Below are 17,744 nucleotides of genomic sequence, written 5' to 3'. Positions count from 1 at the left end.
TGGAGAGACGCTTAAGTGACTGGCTGCTGGGCTTGGGGGCGGGACTTCATGGACGCTCTCCCCATTCATAGGTTGGGAAGTGGCAGAGTTCCGGAGAGCGCGTACTGAAACTGTGGCAATGGAGGAAACCAGCGGCTTCCGGAAGGTGAGGTCCTCGGGAGTGTTAGCTTTGTGCACTGCGGGTCCCCGCGTGACACCTGTGCAGGCTCGAAGTCACCCTTGTCGCCGTGTCCCGTGTCTTTGGCGGGGGTCCGGCAGCCCAGTGGACCTGGGCGGAGCAGCCTGCGCGCTCTGCGGCGGCACTGAGCGGGTCTGCAGATGGCGGGCTGGGGACAAGGGGTCTTCCCAGGAGGGACCACGGTCTTTCCAGCCCGGCCGATGCGATGCATGGGGTACACCGACGCGAGTCTCCACCGCTGGGGCCCGCGTCATTTCTCAGTGAAAAGCAGGCTTGCAAGGACTGGCCCGTTTGCTGGGGGGAGGTGGTGCGGTTAGGGGGTCGGCTCTTTTTATCAGGTCGGTGCGCGCCCTGTGCAGAGTTCGGGCTGGCCCCCACGCTCCGTTCAGCACTTCCAACAGTTTTGGGGGCTGTGGACAGAATCGGGGTCATTCATTGGATTACGGTGAGCGGGCTGTCGTAGGAGAGTGACAGGAAGGGAGGGGACCCGTATCCCTCCCTGACTGTGGCCTTCTGGACGAGGAAGAGGAGCTTGATGTGTCACCGTCTTCTCCCTAATCCTTCCCTCCAGCACTCACGTCCACTCGTTGATCGAATGGCCTGTGGGGCTGAAGCTGTCGGTACCGCTCTGATATAGCGTGCAGGGGGAAATACCAGCAGGGGGCACTGTTCTCACGTAATTGTCCCTCCTGACAAGTTCACCTGTGCCTCAGACTCCAGTCCATTCCCCCCCACCTGTGCCCCTCTGCAGCGAATGGGTCTCGTGGCCTCCATGTGACTGATGCTCGTGAATCCAAATTCACCGTCCTCTGTTGGCCACCCGCTTTCCAGGGTGCTGGGTGTCTATTGCTGGGCCTTTTCCCAGCCATCTCCCATTCTGTTCTGCACTAGGTAAAATTGAGTGGTCTGATGGCTTCACAATCTACAGATTCCCAGGGGCTCATTTTGGGTGTCCCCAATGGAACTTACGCCTCTGGGTCCTCACCCTTATCGCCATTTCAAACACTGCCACCAACCTTTCCTTGTCTCAAACCATCCCTGGAGCTTGGCTAATCCCCTGCGGCCACCACCACCAAATACTGCATCGGCTAGATCTCTCCAGAACTATTTCCAGGTGTCTTCGTTTACAGCTAGAAATGACTTCCAACTTCTTGCCAAAGAAAGCTCAAGGGTTCTTGGGTATCTGTCCAGCCACCCACCCCTACTATGTTGTGTCTGTGCAGCAGTAATCCAAGCTGACCAACTGCCAAAGGAGTCAGCACTCCTCAAAGCTGCCAGGGCCCATTTTAGGGTCTCGTGCGGAGCGTTGTCCCGGGAATGGGAGTGATGTTACTGGACTTTCCCCCATCTCTTGTGGCCCCTTATCCCTATAGGCAAGTCTCTCAAGCCCTTCTTGACAGCTCCTATGGCGTCCTCCCCTCAAAGCACAGCTGGCCTCACCCCCTGAACCTGGGAGCAGCCCCTAGGATGGCACTGACTCCCTGCCCTTCCTGCAGGAGCTGGTGAGCAGACTACTGCACCTGCACTTCAGGGATTGCAAGACTAAAGGTTTGGGGCACAGGTGGGGTGGGGAAGGGTGTGGGGCACAGGGAGGAAAGGCAGGCTGCCCGTAACCCACCCTTCCCCTCCAGTCAGTGGGGATGCACTGCAGCTCATGGCGGAGCTCCTGAGGATCTTCGTGGTAGGTGAGCTAAGCGCCCCTACCCCCAGCACCAGGAAAATGCAGATTTCCTTGCTTTATTTTCTAGTAGACAAACTAAGAGGTTTTTCTCAGCTACTGTCAACCCCAAGTCCTGTCCTGGGGGCTGACAGTGGGTGGGTGCAGGGTCCTGACAAGGGCGGGGCTAAGTCTGCCCAGCGCCCCCCCAGCTCACTTCACAGTGTTTACTCAGAAGCCGCTGCCCGAGGAGTCTGCCAGGCACAGGCGGAGGACCTGGACATTGTGGATGTGGATCAGCTGGAGAAGGTGCTTCCTCAGCTGGTACGTGGGGTGCTGGCTGATGGGGCAGCCTGCCAGACTCAGTGGCACCTGTGTGATGGCTCCGAGCACGCCTCTCTTCCACAGCTCCTGGACTTCTAGAGGTAGCACCTGTGGCCTCTGTGCAAAGCCCAGGGTGAATTCACACTAGCGCTGACACCTAGTTCTCCGGCTCCAGAGGATGCGAAGATACAGCAGCTGTTATCCTTCCTAGTTATTGCCCCTCGGGGGTGGGGGGACAGGTGCAGGGAAAGTGGACCAGCCTGCCTTCAGCCACAGCCCCCACCTGGAGCCTCTCGTCACAAACAAACCAGCCGCTGGCAGTGCTGGCTTCTTACCCTACATCAAAGCTGCTGTGAAGCTCTTTAACCAGGCGACCCCAACCCCCAGGACGCCTCCCTGAGCTGTAAATTCATTCTTCCAAAGCAACATCTAAATCAACACCATCTCTCTGAGGCTTGGCCTTGTTGTTGGCTGTTAATCACCCCAAGTCTAGTTGCTTCAAAGCTTGAGCCCCATGTCCCCTTCCATCCTCCTCAGTGGGAAGCATGCAGAACTCTTGAGCGGGCAGGGTAACAAACAGCGTGTATGCACATGCTGCAGCAAAACAGGGGCCCTCACACATGAGGCTGGCTCCCCTGAAAAGTGTTACTCTTGCCGCAGGCCGCAACTTGCCGCTAGCAGGCAGTGGGGGTCCAAGAATGTATGTGAATCGGGGTACACAGCTGGGAAGGCCCGGAGGTCTGCTGCCTGGGCCTGGCATGCGGCCATGCTGGACTGCAGGAAGACTTTCCTTTGGCCCCCACCCTGCCCAACTGCAGTCTGGGTATAGGTAAGGGACAGGCTGTGCCCTCTGAGAGGTGGAGTTGAGAAGCCAACCTGGAAGCCGCAGGTCAGTTCTCGGGAGACATGCAGGGTGTCTTGCTAACCCCTACACACAGTGCCCCCTTAGGTCTTTGGGGGGGGCACCTAAGACATGTAATCCGAAGGGACAACTACTCTTGCAGATCTCACAGAGCCTAGAATAGACTTGGGGGCAAACTCCGAAGTCAGTGGTTAGACTGGATTTAGCTGGATGGATAGAGCTGCTCTAAATGTCTGCACAACCGACACCCCCCCCCCCCGCCCGCCCCGGGGTTTCTGGTTTCCAAGCACTAGGGAGTGGGTGGCAGATGGGAGACATTTGGGAAGGGGCTGGCTGGCTGGTGGGACACAGCTCCTACCAGCTTAAGTGCAGTCCCACTGAAGGTATGTACAAAGGGCTACCAGAATACCCCAGGCCAGGCAAGCCAAAGGTAGCTTTGTGGTTAAATGCCTGCTTCCTCCTCTCTGGGTTTATGCCAGAAGCTTGGAATGGCCCTAGGTTGTAGATTATTTGCCAAGGAGGCTCCCTCTTTCACTTCTGTCCATTCAGTAAAGAGGTTAATAATGAGGTCAGATCTAAGTGAGGAGGAAGCTGGCCTACCCACGGTTCTGGTCATCTTAAGCCCTTTGGGTAGCAGTGAATGAGGTCTGCTGCCTGGGCCTGGGCAGGCTGGATGGAGGCCTAAGGGCCCTTCCTACCGAAAAGAACATCGAAGGGCCTTGAGAGAAGCGCGAGTCTTTATTCCTGCTCGGGGAGGGTGGGGGTGGGATCCTGTGGCTGACATGGGCATCTCCAGGCTGGTAGCTCTCACCTCTTGCTGGCTGTCATGCAAACACCAGAATGACCACATGCTCCTGGGCTGCTGCCCAGCCACCCTACCCTACCCGGTTGGTCGGTGACAGACCGGCACCTGGCAACTTCAGCCACTTGGGCACTTTGCCCAGGCTTCTCCTCATAGGCTGGGCCGTCCCTTGAATGGGTTCTGGGGGTCCCAGTGCCCCCTCCTCAGCGATGGGCTCGGACTCCAGGGGTACAGGGTCAGGGTCTGGCAGCAGAGGTAGGGGTCCAGCGGCCCGGGACATACACCTAGGGGTGAGAGGCCAAGGCCAGGTGGTGGGCACAGCCTTGGAGGGGCTCCCAACCCCTCAGGGACTTACCTAGCCACCAGCATGTCAGCCGCAGATGGGGAGACAGTGTGTTCTAGCAGTCCCGGTTCCAGGTAGAGACCTTGAGGGGCCAGAGCTTACCCTTAGCCACATACGGCAAGTGGGGTGTGGCTAGGCAGGTACCCCAGGGAGGTGGGCACTGGGCTGCAGACCCCCCCCCCCCATCCTGCAAGGCCCTCCGAGAGCGTCCTTTCTAAGGATACTGCTTTGGGCATCAGGGCAGCTGGGGTTCGGGGTAGCTCTGGGTCAGAAGTGAGGCCTCACTCACCTGTTGGTTCTTCAGCTCCAAAGTGTACAAGGGCGGCAGGGAAGAGGTTTGCCTGCAGGGAGGGTAGGGAGCAGGGAGGGCTCAGAGGGCCACACAAGCAGTGCTGAGCAGGCTCAGGCCCCCAAAGATGTCTCCACCCTCCCTCTAGCACTACCCTGACGGGCCACAGGGCAGCAACACACCAGTTAGGAGCCCCACTCTGCATCTGCGTCAACTGTGGTGTCCTGCACACCCACTGCCCAACTGTAGCACCAGCAAACATTTCAGTCTGGACGCCCACAGAGCACGAGGGTTTGTCTCAGGGTACACTTTGCGGAGGGGGTCAGAGGGGGCGCAGGGCTGGCGAGTGGGGGTCTGGGTCTACCGCCTACCAGCCCGACGCCGTCTAGGAACAGGAACAGACCTGTATCGCTGCCCCTGCACCACTCATGCCCCCCACGTAAGGGTGAGGGGCTGTGGGCTGGAGTGTCTGAGAGCCACTGGGTAACAGGCCCAGACACGAGGCAAGGGCTGGCTCCCAAAATCAAGCTGCTCTAGGGAAGTCACGAGCCGAGAGACGTTCCCTTGTAAGACACACTGGCCCAAGTAGGAAGCTGCAGCCAGGACCAACTCAAGCTCCCCCTGTCCCACCCAAACAAGGATAGCTACAGCTTTGAAAACCTAACTGGATGCCTGGGATGAAAGCCTCCTAAAGCACATCTGTCCAAGAGGGGTAGAAGGTATGGGGTTTCTGCCCAGGAACTGCCCCTGTTTTCCTAGGTGCAGGTGTGGGGTGGGAACAAGCAGACAGGGTTGCTTTCCACTGACACCCTTGGACATGAGGCGCTGAAGCCTCCTTGACAGAGTACGTGACCGTACAGCCCAGGGTTGTAGAGGCCCAAGAAGCTCCAGCATCACACATCAGAATGTTTTCCTCTTTTCCAGTCTGTACCCAAGGGGGACGGCTGGGGCTGGCTGACGTGGCCAAAGACTGACAACAGCCAGGAGCCTGGCGGGACCTGGGAAGGGGCTACAGCTGCAGGCTGAGGGCATTCTTTCCATGCGGCTCCAGGCTCCTGTTGAGTGCCACAGGCTGGAGGGGTGGGCGGGGTGGGTGGGGTTGGGGGATGTTAAAAGATTAATAAGAGCAAGCTTCAAAGGCCAGGCCTAGGAACGCTGAAACCTCAGCCTCCAGCCGGCAGCAGAGGGACACAAACAAGGGCGGTGAAGGCTTTGAAACACAATTGTGAGGTCTGCGATCAAAGCTCATGAGAGGCGGCCTGTGGGGTGGGCGGGGGGCTGCCCTAGTACCCCTGGAAAAGTGCCAGAAGGAAGCTAGGGATCCAAGCAGGGGGCACGGGGAGGACAGTGCTAGAACCTTCCTCAGAATGGTTGGCCCTACCTCCCACCAAGGTGGCCTTGCGGTGGCCAGGGTCACCTTCTGTGCTTACTGCCAGCAACTGAGTGGGGTTCACAGGCACGCTGTGGCCTCACTCTTTCTAGCGCTTCCGGCAGCCTGGCGGGCACCCCCCACAAGGTCTTATCTGTTTGTCTACCCCCACCAGTCAAGAGGATTCCCTTGGAAGTGATTGAGGGGGCAGCTTCCATGTGGCAGCTCTAAGGCCGGACCCTACCTGACAGTGCTTAGGAAGCTCAGAGGGCCAGAGAGGACCCACAGCACGGAGAGGCAAGCTCAGCTGTGGGCTCTGTCCCCGCAAGCCTACACCCAGCCTGCCCAGGTGAGCGGGAGTGAGGGCAGTGGACTTGTTGACATCAAGGTTAATCAGTTTTCAGAGGAGGCTGGGTCTCCATATGAACCTCATAGTACCTCCCTCTGCGGCTGGGCCCCTGTGACAGTGTGAGCTCCTGCCCTCTTGAAGACCACAGCAACAGCCACCACTTTGGCTCATAACCAAAAGCAAGGCTCCCACCTTCCTCTTTCTCCCTGGGACCAAACAATCCTGGTAAGAGGGAAAGACTAGCCGGGAGGTGGAGGCGCACGCCTTAGATCCCTGCACTCAGGAGGCAGAGGCAGAGGCAGAGGCAGAGGCAGGTGGATCTCTGAGTTCAAGGCCAGCCTGGGCTACAGAGTGAGCTCCAGGACAGTAATGGCTACACAGAGAAGCCTTGTCTGGGAAAAAAAAAAAAAAGGGCAAGGCTACCACCCTTTGTGGGGTTTACACTCTGGAGCTGCCTGACTACACACCAGCCATTGCCAGGATCAAGCCTTCAAGGGAGCAGCAGGCCAGCCTGTTGGTAGGGTATCCTCCCAAGGGAGAGTGGCCTCTCCGCCGATGACAGGGGGCAGGGAAAGCCCTGGTTGGGGGAATGGCTAGTTCCCTCATAGGCTGGGTCTCAGTGGACTCAGCTGGAGGTCCAGATGATCCTCTGGGCATTGTTCAGTTCTGTCAGAAGCAGAGTCTGGGACCTGCCTCACCGCTCACCTCTTCCTCTCTCAGACCTCGAAGATGGGTTTTCCTCCAGCCTGGGGCAGGAAGTCAGGAGGGCATGGAAAGGGGGTCCTCTCCCACAGGGGCCTCCCTAGACCCCTAGGACCAGTTCCTAGGTGAACTCATCCTGTCACCCTCCAGTGTCTGCCCAAAACTGAAACCCCTGCCCACGTGCTTGGATCTCTGGAGTCCCAATGGAACAAGGGACAAGTGGGCAGAAGATCAACCCAACCAACAAATGGTATTCCAGCTTCTGCTCACTCCACAGCCCCACACTGGAATTTAACACTAGCCAGGACTCCAGGCTCTAAGCCATTCTCTACACCCAGCACAGACACACAGAGAAGCCACAGGTTTCAAGCTACACCCCTCCCCTTGGACCCCCAGGACTACTCAGAGCTCAGGGGGAGGGATGGGTGTGGCAAATGACCAGCAGTTCCCAGAATGCACCAGAGGGCAAGAAAGGCAAGACCTCTCTCCAAGCTTCAGGAAATACAGCAGGCCAGGTGGGGCTGGGCGCAGGGTCTCAGGCTTTTCCCTGCTTTCCTGACTTCCCTTCCTACAGCACCAACACAACACTACTGAGCTCCAAAGCCTTGAGAGAGGAGGTGGGTTGGGATGAAACAGGGAGGCTAGGGCTCACGCCCAGGAAGTTTACCGTGTGAATAGGGCTCTGTTCCCACCCTTCTGTGGTTTTCGTCCTCCCTGCCCCCACTGCCCTTAGAAAGCCCTTGCTCTCCTGGGCCAGTGGCAACCCCTACATGCACCCCTTATGGTCTACTGTGGACCACCCCTGGGCAGCGGAGTCCAGCCCAGCTGCAGCTTCCGGGGGTGCTGCGTGCTCACCTCCCGGAGGGGGCAGGCCTCTTTCCCTCAGCAGCAGGCAGGGATGCCACCCCTTGGGAGGCCCTGTGGCTCCAGACAGAGCTGACGATGAAAGGAGGCGGCTGCTGGTAGCAGGGGCAGCATGTCACCAGGAATCAGGCAAAGGCGGATGAGAGGCACCCTGGGGCTTTGGGGGGTGGTGGTGCATGTGAATCCCGAGTGGGGGAGGGGACTGGGCACTGGCCCTCAATCCCAAAGCGTCTTCCAGATTCAATGTTTATCAACAGGCTGGCCAGGGAGGTAGGGAGGGGCAGGGATGAAGGAAGAGAGCCGAGAAGGGAATGACAGGGTCACAGGCCCACTCTGGGGACCTCCCTACTTCCCGTTATTCCAAAGCCACGTGGCCCCACTTCCTCCCTCGACGGCCCCATCTCACCCCAGTGGTGGCAGCTCTAGGACGCCCGTGGAGCCTGTCACCCCCAACCCAGACCTTTGCAGAGGCCTTCAGGCGCCTCTGTTGTTAATTAAAATATCTGCAGACTTTGAAAAGGAAACCATTAGGCCAGAGGGGCTAGGGAGGCCCCAGCTGCTCTCCCAGGGGGCTAGAGACAAGGCATTCATTCCTCCTGGCTCTGCAGGGCGCAGGGTCAAGTAGCTTCTGCCTTAGAGTTCTCTGGGCCTCCAGAGGCCCGGTGGAAAAGCCTGGGGCCAACCACGGCATTCCTACCAGAGACCAGCAGGGGCCCAAGGGAAGAGCTGAACCCAGAAGATGGCAGAGATAAGGGCCAACAGCAGCCAAGCACCCTAGCCCTCTTGGGGCTCCACCACTCGTGGATCAAGCTGCCAAGCCCCTTCCTCACCCCGATGCTAGGGGGCTGGTGTCATCCAGCAGCCCAGGGGCCAGGACCTCCAGGCAGCCGTGGCTGAGGACAGCAGGCCAGCTAGTTGGGCAGGCCCATCCCCACCCCGGGGCCAGGCAGGAAGCGGAGGAGGTTGGAAAGCCCTGTCAGAAACAACTTCAGAGGCACACTGCTCCCTCTGAATTCACCGGCTCTAAAAGGCTTTATTACCCACCCGCAGGGCCTGCCAGGGCGATCCTTCCCAACCCAACCGCAGCATGGCACCCTGCCCTCCCGGCACAGCCAACACCCCCAGCACCCTTGTGAGGCAATTGGTACCTGAAAGAGAGTCAGTGTGTGGTCATCCAGGACCATTTTGGGAGGAGCGATGACTGTGGAGAGAAGGAGGGGGAGCTGTGTTGAGGTTACTGGTAGCCCCCATACCTCAGGGCAGACAGGCACTTGTGAAGTCTCCCAGGTCATAGGCTGTCCCCGACCTCTGCTGCTCAAGGGGTCGTCACTACCCTGGTGACAGCTATGCTCCTCGATCCACTGTCTCAGCCTGAGCCATAAGGTGGGCCTGGGAAGGAGGCCAAGCTGGGTAGCTGGGCACTGACACTCCCTCCAAGAGACCACAGGGTTGGGCAGCCAGACAAGTCCCAGCCCAGAGAGGAGGTCACACCTTGCAGACTGAGAGAGGGAAAGAGGGTCGGTGCCAGATGGAGCGGAGGCAGGCTGAGGGGCAGGGACTTACACAGGTAAAAGGAGAGCTCAGGATTCCCCAGGTGGCTCCTAACAAAGTCTCGAAGGTCCCCCACTGTGGAGAAAGAGGAGCATCAGCAGAGTTGACCCTTCCAACGCTCAACTGTTTAAGGTCCTGCTGGGAACCTAGAGATATCAGCCCCAGCCCCCAGCGCTATCCCTGGCAATGTACTCAGCATCTCCCTGTTGGTAAATGCTTAAGCCCTAGATATGGGGATTGGGTTCAACAGTGTATTCCCCACCTTCCTAGATGGATAGCCTGGATGGACCACAGTACAGAGTGCTTCCAGGATCTGTATCCTGAGGCAGGCAAGAGTGGCCTGCTTATTGACAGCCATGCCCATGCTAAGCCCCCAGCACCTCTTAGGGACCCAACTCCTTAACCTCAGCTCCTCCAGGGCTCAGGCCTAGAACTACTTCATCCTCCCCGTTGTAACACAGACCATCGGTTCTGGTGGCTTTGATGCCTTCTAAGAGGCTTCCTTCCTGCTCATGTCCAAAACATGCAGGATCATGAGCTCTGGGGACAGGAACCAGGACTGTGAGAAGGACCAGCCCAAGCCTTAACTGAGTCTGGATCCACATACTCTGCAACCTCAGAGCCATTTGAGTGTCACATGAAGAGGTCAGCAGCCTTCAATCCCCCATCTTCCTGAAGTTCCAAAGGCTTACAACAACCCAACAGGGCAGGGCGGCCCTCCCCAAGCCACTGCAGGTACTCACCCGTCTCACTAGGGCGGAAGAAGCCCTGTAGGATGTAGCGGTCAGGGAACAGGACCCTCAGTGCTACCTGTGTAGTCAGGACAACAGTCAGAGCTACACTCAGCATGGGGGGGGAGAGTGTGTGTGTGTGTGTGTGTGTGTGTGTGTGTGTGTGTGTGTGTGTGTGTGTGTCTCACTGCTCAGTTCCCACTATCGCAACTGTCAGCTACCCCGGGCCTGCTTTTCCCCATGGTCCTCAACACATCTGAGCTACAGAGAGAAAAGGAGCCAAGTGCTCAAATGTATGGACATATGCAATCTAAAAGATCACCAAGCTCAGCACGGTGGCACACTCAAGAATTCAAGGTCATTGCTGCTTATAAAGTAAAATTAAAGCAAGCCTGGACTAGATGAGCCCCTGTCCGGATGGATGGATGGATGGACAGACAAACGGACAGATAGATGGACGGATGAACGAATTAATATAGTACAACCTGTGTATATTTTCAAATCTGCTTTGTTGGCTGGGTGTGGTGGTGTATACTTGGAATCTCAATGCTCAGGAGGCGGAGGCAGGACACTAAGTTCTGAACCCACCAAACAACAACAATAAACAAAGAAGATTTTTTTTTCATCAGGGAGTGGTAGAGAACTTGGCCAGCATGTACAAGGCCAAGTTTAATTTTAGCACTACAAAGGAAAAAAAAAGCTTTTCATCCTAAAATGCTGAGGAATTAGCTGGCCACTCCTGGGCCTCAGGTGCACAGACCTGTCATGATACCTACTCAGCCAGGGAATACATGCCCCATGTGCTGGTATGGGCTGTGCCTACCCAGGGCTGCCTAAACTGTGAACCGCCCATGGGCAAGTCATAGTCACTTGCTAGGTCATGTCCTCTTCACAGGAACCAAAGAACGTCCTTGCTTACCTTTGGGTAGCGTTCCAGTTTTTCCTTCATCTGAGCTTCCCTGAAGGCCCTGGTCACTAAGGGGGCTTCTTCCAGACGCTTCCTGTGGTGAAGAGGGCCAGGTCCCAGTCCCTCAACAGAAAAGCTCCTTTCCCTGAGCCTCAAAAGCAACGGGCTTCCCCTTGCTCTCCAAGGGGTAGGAAGGAACCAGAGTGAAGGTCACCATGGAGGAAAGCCACGAGATGAATGACTACAGGGCCAAGGGCACCCACCGCTCACTCTTGAGCTGGGCCAGGCGTCTCCTCACATCATCCACGGTCACTTCAAAGAACTCATCAGGCACTTCTGCTGGCCAGGGCTGCAGCAAGTCCTCCAGATCAGGATGGCACACTACAGGGTCTCTGTCAACGGGCTGTGAACAGAGAAACTCAGTTGATAGGGCTTCAGCTTGTGCATGCATGCGTGTGTGTGTGCATGTATGCATGTGCACATGAGCACGTGTGTCTCAGCCTCCATAGTTGAAATAGCATGCAGACTCTCTCCATCCCAGCTAACCATTTCACAGCCTATGTGTAACACAGGACCAGAGCAGGGCTTGGGATAGCAGTACCTAGAAGCCCTGAGGTCAGCCCTCGGTAGGCATCCATGCTGCCCATGGGAACTGAACTACACAGCAGCCCAGGAAATGTCCTAACAGACTTCTTGCCCCAACAGAAGAACCTCAAGATCAGGATGCCAACTTGGGGAGGTGTACCCCAGTTGGGGGCCACGTCAGGGGCTCCAGAAAGGAGGGACAGTGGAAGCCACCAAATTAGAGTGTTGGCAAAAACTCCAGCCAACTGCCCCTACTGCCCTCTCTCGGCCGGCCGCAGCCGAGGTTGACTCCACCTCTCCCCTGGGGAGCAAACTGGCCTTCCTTCTGCCCACCCAGGGACAGAGGAAGGGACAGCGTCACTCCTAATTGGCATCAATGGCAGTGAAAATTACAAGGCAGGCCCAGTCCATTTATGGTGCCCAGGAGGGTGGGTTACCTCCTCTGTGCTAGGGCCACGCCATGGAGCCAGGCCTAACCAAGGTGCCTATCTGGCCTGGCAGAACCCATGTTGGGTCCTGTCCTGCACACAAAATAGCTATAATGCACAAGCCAGACCCTGAAGTGATGACAACCCAAGGACAGGTTGTCTGACCCTAAGAACTAGCTTCCTCTTCTTACCCTCCAGCAGCCTTTCACAAGGCCACAAGGCAGGGCACCAAGCCACAATGCCATCATTCTGAAGATGGCTTCAGACCCAGGACCAAGGTACCAACTCAATACATCCCCACTGAGTGTATTTTGATGTATACATGTCCAAAATGTCTCCTGGGAGTCCCCCCCCCCACCCTCCAATAAATACTGTCCATGGACACCAGAGCTCTAATATCTACTGAGCTCTGTCATATTGCTCTAGCCATGGAGCCCTTATGACCTCGGGCTACATGGTCAAGAAAGGTTGGCTGAGGCCTGGGCAGAGGCCCACAGGTGGCTAACCAGGGCCCCAGGAGGCTGCTCCTTCAAAACCACAGCCACACACGCAGGAGTCACTGCGGCCAGTCTGCTCCAGAGGTCTTTCTAACACGATGCCAGCCCCCAGGCTGCCCCCAAGACCAGTGCCTGCATTCCAGCAGGGCCATGAGCTTGCCCAGGCTTCAGAGGGAGGACAGAATGTAGACGCATCCTGAGCTATAAGCAACTGTCCATGGACAGCCAGTCTAGGCTATATGGTGGCAACCTGGGATCCAAAGGCAAATGTAGCCTCGGGCACTCAGGAGCAAAGGCTGGAGGAGCTTAGAGATTAGAGACAGGGTTTCTTGCTGCCAGCTCTGGACCCTCCCTAGGTACAACCTGGGGACCGCAGGGAGGACAATGCTTTATCACAGGAGACGCAGGGGACATCAGCACCACACTGCTGATTTTTTTTTTTTTTTAATTATGTATACAGTATTCTGTCTACATGAATGCCTGCAGGCCAGAAGAGGGCCCCAGATATCTTTACAGATGGTTGTGAGCTACCATGTGGTTGCTGTGAATTGAACTCAGGGCCTCTGGAAGAACAGCCAGTGCTCTTAACTGCTGAGCCATCTCTCCAGCCCCATGTTGCTGAATTTTAATCAGAAAAATAAAACTGGCATCTTTCATTGTTTTGGACCCTCCTTCTGATTCCTACTCTGCTCAGGAGAACAATCTCCCACAAAGCACTAGGGATCCCATGACCAGATGGACAGGACAAGGAGCCCACTCAGGACAGCTCTGCAACAACTTAAGACACTAAGATAAAAGGTTCACTGGCACCTGCTCGTCAGGATCAGGCCAGGTGAGCAGCTACAGAAGAGTGCAAGCCTCTAGAATCTTCCATGACACCTCACAGGTCTGCAGCTGGGCTGGTAGGAAGCACTACATTGGCACCAGGGAACACAGGATGGAGAAAACTCCATCAGCCCCACAGTCCACCCAAGACAAGCTAATCCCAGAGCCACTGGGCAGGGAGGGGCTGCAGCAGGGCCATCGCTAGCAGGAAGGCTATACAGCTGCCCCCAGCCATGTCTGATCCCACTTGCTTGGGACCCTCTGCCAGTGCCTGGCTCCCAACTGCGGCCCTGACAACACTGACGGTTCTACATTTGATTCCCATCCTCGGTGTAAGAATGGAGATGAGAACTCGAGTCTGGAGATAAGACATCAGGAGAAAGGAAGTATACAGTGACAGCTAAAACGGAGCCATGCCTGACAAGGTCAGTAAGACAGCCAGAGCATCACTGAGGCCTGAAGGAGAGAAAGACTGTCCTGCCAATTCCTACAGCTACAGTGGTGCTAAAATCCAAGGTAATGTCTTAGACCTGGTATATGTTGTGAGGGAGGACACAAAAGGCTGTATTCCATTGGGCTGGGCTGGGAGAGGGCTGGAGGGAAGCTAAAGGGCTTCTGGTAGTCACAATGAGACACTTGGGCAGGAGGCTCCCAAGGACACGCCAGTCAGTGTGCAGGGCCTCCCAAGCCTTTCCCAGGAGGCCTACGCAAGCCGGGTCTACGTCCTCAGAATAAGCCTACAGGGTCAGGGCGTATTATGGTTGCTATGTGAGTGATGAAGAAACTGAGGGACAGCTGGCTTGGAAGTATAGATGCAGGAGGCAGATGGTCTCCCTGCTGTCTGTGGGGCTGTGATGGATGGACATCTGGATCAAAGACCCCTTACTAAAGCCTGTGCAGGAGACTTTGATTCCAGAGAACCCAGGAACACAGATTGTGAGGCTTGGCTAGCAGTGAGGGTCTTGCACACTGACCAGAAAAGGAGCAAGGTGGACAGGAGATAGCCAGAAAGAGCTAAGCAGGACAGAAAGCAGCAGTATCCCATAACCCATATCCCCAGACTCCACCACATCTGACCCCAGGACACAGGAGCCCCCGGGGAGCAGTGGGGACTGCTGTGAGCCATGTCCAGGCTGGAGTCACCCCAGGGTCAGTGGGAAATAGGGAGCGAAAGACTATGCCAAGCAGAGAGCCTTTGGGAGGAGCACTCAGCCTGGCCTGGCCTGGCCAGTCATGACAGGGTCTGGTGGGTCACAGAATACCCTACTCATATCAGAAATGGGCCTGCTGAAGTTTCCTTTTTTGACAGTGATTTTCCAGGACATGGTGACAGATGAAAAAAAAAAAAAAAAAAAAAAAATGAGAACACTATTTAGAGATGACCTCAATCTCAGATTTTCCAGCTTCTCCTGGAACAGCGGCCGCCTGCCCCCTTTGCTTGCTTCCTCAGCCCAGCCGGCGCTGACAATGGCTTTGGTGAGAGGGAATGTGAAGCGTTTCCCCTTGAGGCTTTGAGCTTAAATGAATCACTACAAGAGGGACGCAGGCCAAACCTCCGAGTTACTCACAGGGCTCAGCCACCCTTGGGAGGGAGGCGCCTGAGCACATGGACACCATCAAAGGCCCTGGACGGCACAGCAGGAGGCAGCTGTGCCAGAGTACGAGGTCGGCCAGACCGACTCAGGCTGGGGTTAGCACAGACGAGTGTTGCTCTTCTCCAAGACGCCAAGACACCTATGGGGAAGCTCCAGCCCCGTGCACCAGCCCCGTGCACCAGCCCCGTGCACCCACCACACTCCTAGGGCAGGTTTTCATCGCCATACACCGCTCTCAACTGCTTAGCTTCTCTACTGTGGATCTGAATTACTTCCATCTCAGAGAAATGACCAAAGCCTTTGAAAAGAAGAGAGCACATCCAAGCATGATGGCGCACGCCTTTGATCCCAGCACTCAGGAAGCACAGGCAGGAGAATCTCTTGAGTTCAAGGCCAGCCTGGTCTACAGAGCCTATGACAGCCAGACTTACACACAAGAAACCCTGTCTTGAAAAAAAACATAATGATGATGATAATAATGATGATTATGAAGGAGGAGGAGGAGGGAAAAGGAGAAGGCACGATAGCGAACTCTCGGTCACAGCAGCAGAGCGACCATTTTGGAGCATTTTGCCTAGCCTCATAGGCTATCATCTCTCAAAAAGTCATGGCTAGATCAGTGAAGCCAGGGCACGGACGGGGGCTCAGGAGAGATGAGTCTCCATGCTGGGTCTGGTGGCACACATCTTCAATCTCAGGACTCAGGAAGCAGAAGAACCTCTATTAATTCAAGGCAAGCCTGCTCTATGTAGTGAGTCCCAGGCCAGCCAAGGCTCCACAGTAAAATCCTGTCTAAAAAAGGACAAAACAAACAATAACAGCGAAAGGTAAACATCCACGGTCGGACTAAGCATTGGAATGTGCACCCAGGTTGGGTGGGACAAGTGGGGGGTCCTTGCTCTACTGGACCATTCCCTCCCACACCTGCCCAGTGAGCAGTGAGCCCTGGAGTTACTCGGGGATAGCTCAGCACTTAAGTTCATGTATGTGCTTGCAGAGAACCAAAGTTTAGCCCCCAGAACTCACACTGGATGGCTCATAACCACCTGGAACTCCAGCTCCAGGGATCCAATGTCCTCTTCCGGGCACTGCGCACATGTACACATACCTACACACACACACACATGCACATATACACACTGTTGGCAATGAAAATAAGCTGGGCACATGCCTTTAATTCTAGCATTCAGGAGGTAGAGGCAAGTAGATTTCTGTGAATTTGAAATTAGCTTGGTCCACATAGTAAGGTCCAGCCTATATAGTTAAGACCTCAGTTCCTAAACAAATAAATAAAAATCCTTAAAACAAAACAAACAAAAACCCAGACACTCAGCTGGCCTCTGCAAACAAAGTCTCTGAACCATCTGCCAGCAAACCTCAGTGGACTTTCCAATTCAGGCCTGGCCTGCAGCTCTCAAAAGAACTGAGCTTACCCCACAGCCTGAGGGCTGTCCATAAACATCCAGGTGTAGCAGGGCCCATGGCCAGCCAATGGAGATGACAGGAACAGGAGTCTCTGGGGCAGATAGCAGCAACATGGACACTAGACTCCAGCCATCCACAGACACCTGCCACCCTGCCCTGCCCCGCCCCGCCCTGCCCCGCCCTGCCCTGCCCAACATTCATAGGTCCAGTTAGGTACTCTCACCACCTTTGGCCCCATTCCCCAAACCCCCTACAGACTCCTCCAGCCCCATCAGGACCAGACTGAGAGCAGCGCATGTGGTGCTCTCCCCCCCAGAGGGGGAGGGGCAGGGAGGCCAGGGGCAGCCATTCCTGCCCAGGAGGACCAGGGCCTTTGATCAGGGTTGGCCCCTGTGCCAGCTGCTGGGGAGGCCGCAGGCATGGGAGTGTGTGTGCTGTGATCGGCCTGCAAGTGAGCTAGAGCTACAGGGCGGCCTCCTGGGCTGTGGAGGGACTTCAAAGGACATGGCCAGGGGGCGCCGGGCAGCCCCAGCCTCTCCCAGAGCCCGGTTCTGATCGCCAGTAAAACTACCTTCTAATAATTAATGTCTGACATCAAAGGCAGGAACCGCCAGGCTCTGTGAACCATCCCGGGCCTCAGCGAGGACCTGCCTGTATTTTATCCTGTCTCTTTCTTCTGAGTCTTTATTTAAATCCAAAAACCACACACAGGCAAAACATTAATGGGAAACTTGGAAACTCTTTTTGATTACTAAAGTGTACCTTTGAAGTTCCCCAAAAAAAGTTCTGTTTTGTTCCCGTCCCCCTCCCCCTCCCCCCAAGACTGAGTAGGGACACAAAGCAGATGCATGTGGCCAGCCAGCCCTCTGGGTGTGGGGCTGTTGGTGACAAGAAGCGCAAGGCAGAGGGTGGGGGAACGCTCCACAATCAATCAGCTGCCCAGGCTCCCAGATCAAAGGCTGGAGGAGCACAGGCAGAGTGCACGCACCCTCCATGGAACAACCCCTGCTGGCTGGGGGCCCTGCTCAGTGCTTAGGGGCTGTGCTGGGATCTCGACACAGGGACAGTGACTGCCTGTCTGGCACGATGACCAGGACAGCTGCTTTCAACTGCTGCACCCACTACACAGTACAGGAAAAGGGTTCATTCAGTTCGCATGGAGGGAGCAAGAAGCTTCTCCACCTTTAGGGTGGAGAAAGACACAGCTACCCTGTCCCTTAAACAGACATGGCCATGGCCCTGGAACCAGCTATTCCTAAACACACGGAGCTGCTTTCAATCTGACTCTGGACCTAGGAACTTCATACTAGTCAAAGTTCACAGAGTTTCTAATAATCAACAAGGTTCCTAATGATCTGCAAGGTTCCTAATGATCAGCAAGGTTCCTAATGATCAACAGGTTCCTAATGATCAACAGGTTCCTAATGATCAGCAAGGTTCCTAATGATCAGCAAGGTTCCT

At 55.9% G+C, this 17,744-nt stretch overlaps 2 protein-coding genes across 4 annotated transcripts in view; one reads left to right on the top strand and one right to left on the bottom strand.

Moving 5' to 3' along the window:
- Positions 1-20: 20 nt before the first annotated feature.
- Positions 21-2,601, top strand: Cenpx (centromere protein X). The gene is made up of 5 exons (XM_051182319.1): positions 21-145; positions 1,675-1,726; positions 1,810-1,863; positions 2,071-2,159; positions 2,244-2,601. Exons 1-5 carry the CDS (start codon positions 119-121, stop codon positions 2,256-2,258), a joined length of 237 nt encoding a protein of 78 aa, XP_051038276.1. The 5' UTR covers positions 21-118; the 3' UTR covers positions 2,259-2,601.
- Positions 2,602-3,740: 1,139 nt separating this feature from the next.
- Aspscr1 (ASPSCR1 tether for SLC2A4, UBX domain containing) overlaps positions 3,741-17,744 on the bottom strand; it is a 36,127-nt gene continuing 22,123 nt past the window's right edge. For 2 of the 3 annotated variants that reach the window (XM_051182257.1, XM_051182270.1), the window contains 9 exons: positions 11,192-11,331; positions 10,941-11,022; positions 10,034-10,100; positions 9,303-9,365; positions 8,888-8,940; positions 4,456-4,507; positions 4,179-4,248; positions 3,926-4,107; positions 3,741-3,842 (listed from right to left, as the gene is read on the bottom strand). In XM_051182257.1, the coding sequence (XP_051038214.1) occupies positions 3,829-3,842; positions 3,926-4,107; positions 4,179-4,248; positions 4,456-4,507; positions 8,888-8,940; positions 9,303-9,365; positions 10,034-10,100; positions 10,941-11,022; positions 11,192-11,331 (723 nt within the window). In that variant the 3' untranslated portion in view covers positions 3,741-3,828. The remainder of the gene's footprint in view (positions 3,843-3,925; positions 4,108-4,178; positions 4,249-4,455; positions 4,508-8,887; positions 8,941-9,302; positions 9,366-10,033; positions 10,101-10,940; positions 11,023-11,191; positions 11,332-17,744) is intronic. The other variant, XM_051182265.1, reaches the window with a different exon arrangement.

The sequence above is a fragment of the Phodopus roborovskii genome, unplaced genomic scaffold, assembly GCF_943737965.1.
Source record: "Phodopus roborovskii unplaced genomic scaffold, PHOROB, whole genome shotgun sequence".
Classification (NCBI taxonomy): Eukaryota; Metazoa; Chordata; class Mammalia; order Rodentia; family Cricetidae; genus Phodopus; species Phodopus roborovskii.
The sequence above is the reverse complement of the archived record's forward strand: the minus strand, read 5'-3'. Positions and strand labels throughout refer to the sequence as shown.

What these genes read in the sequence shown, in the direction of transcription:
- Cenpx (XM_051182319.1), top strand. Translation starts at nt 119, where the DNA reads ATGGAGGAAACCAGCGGCTTCCGGAAG. An exon ending in AAACCAGCGGCTTCCGGAAG is followed by an intron (nt 146 to 1,674) that starts GTGAGGTCCTCG and finishes CCCTTCCTGCAG; the next exon opens with GAGCTGGTGAGCAGACTACT. An exon ending in CCTGAGGATCTTCGTGGTAG is followed by an intron (nt 1,864 to 2,070) that starts GTGAGCTAAGCG and finishes GTGTTTACTCAG; the next exon opens with AAGCCGCTGCCCGAGGAGTC.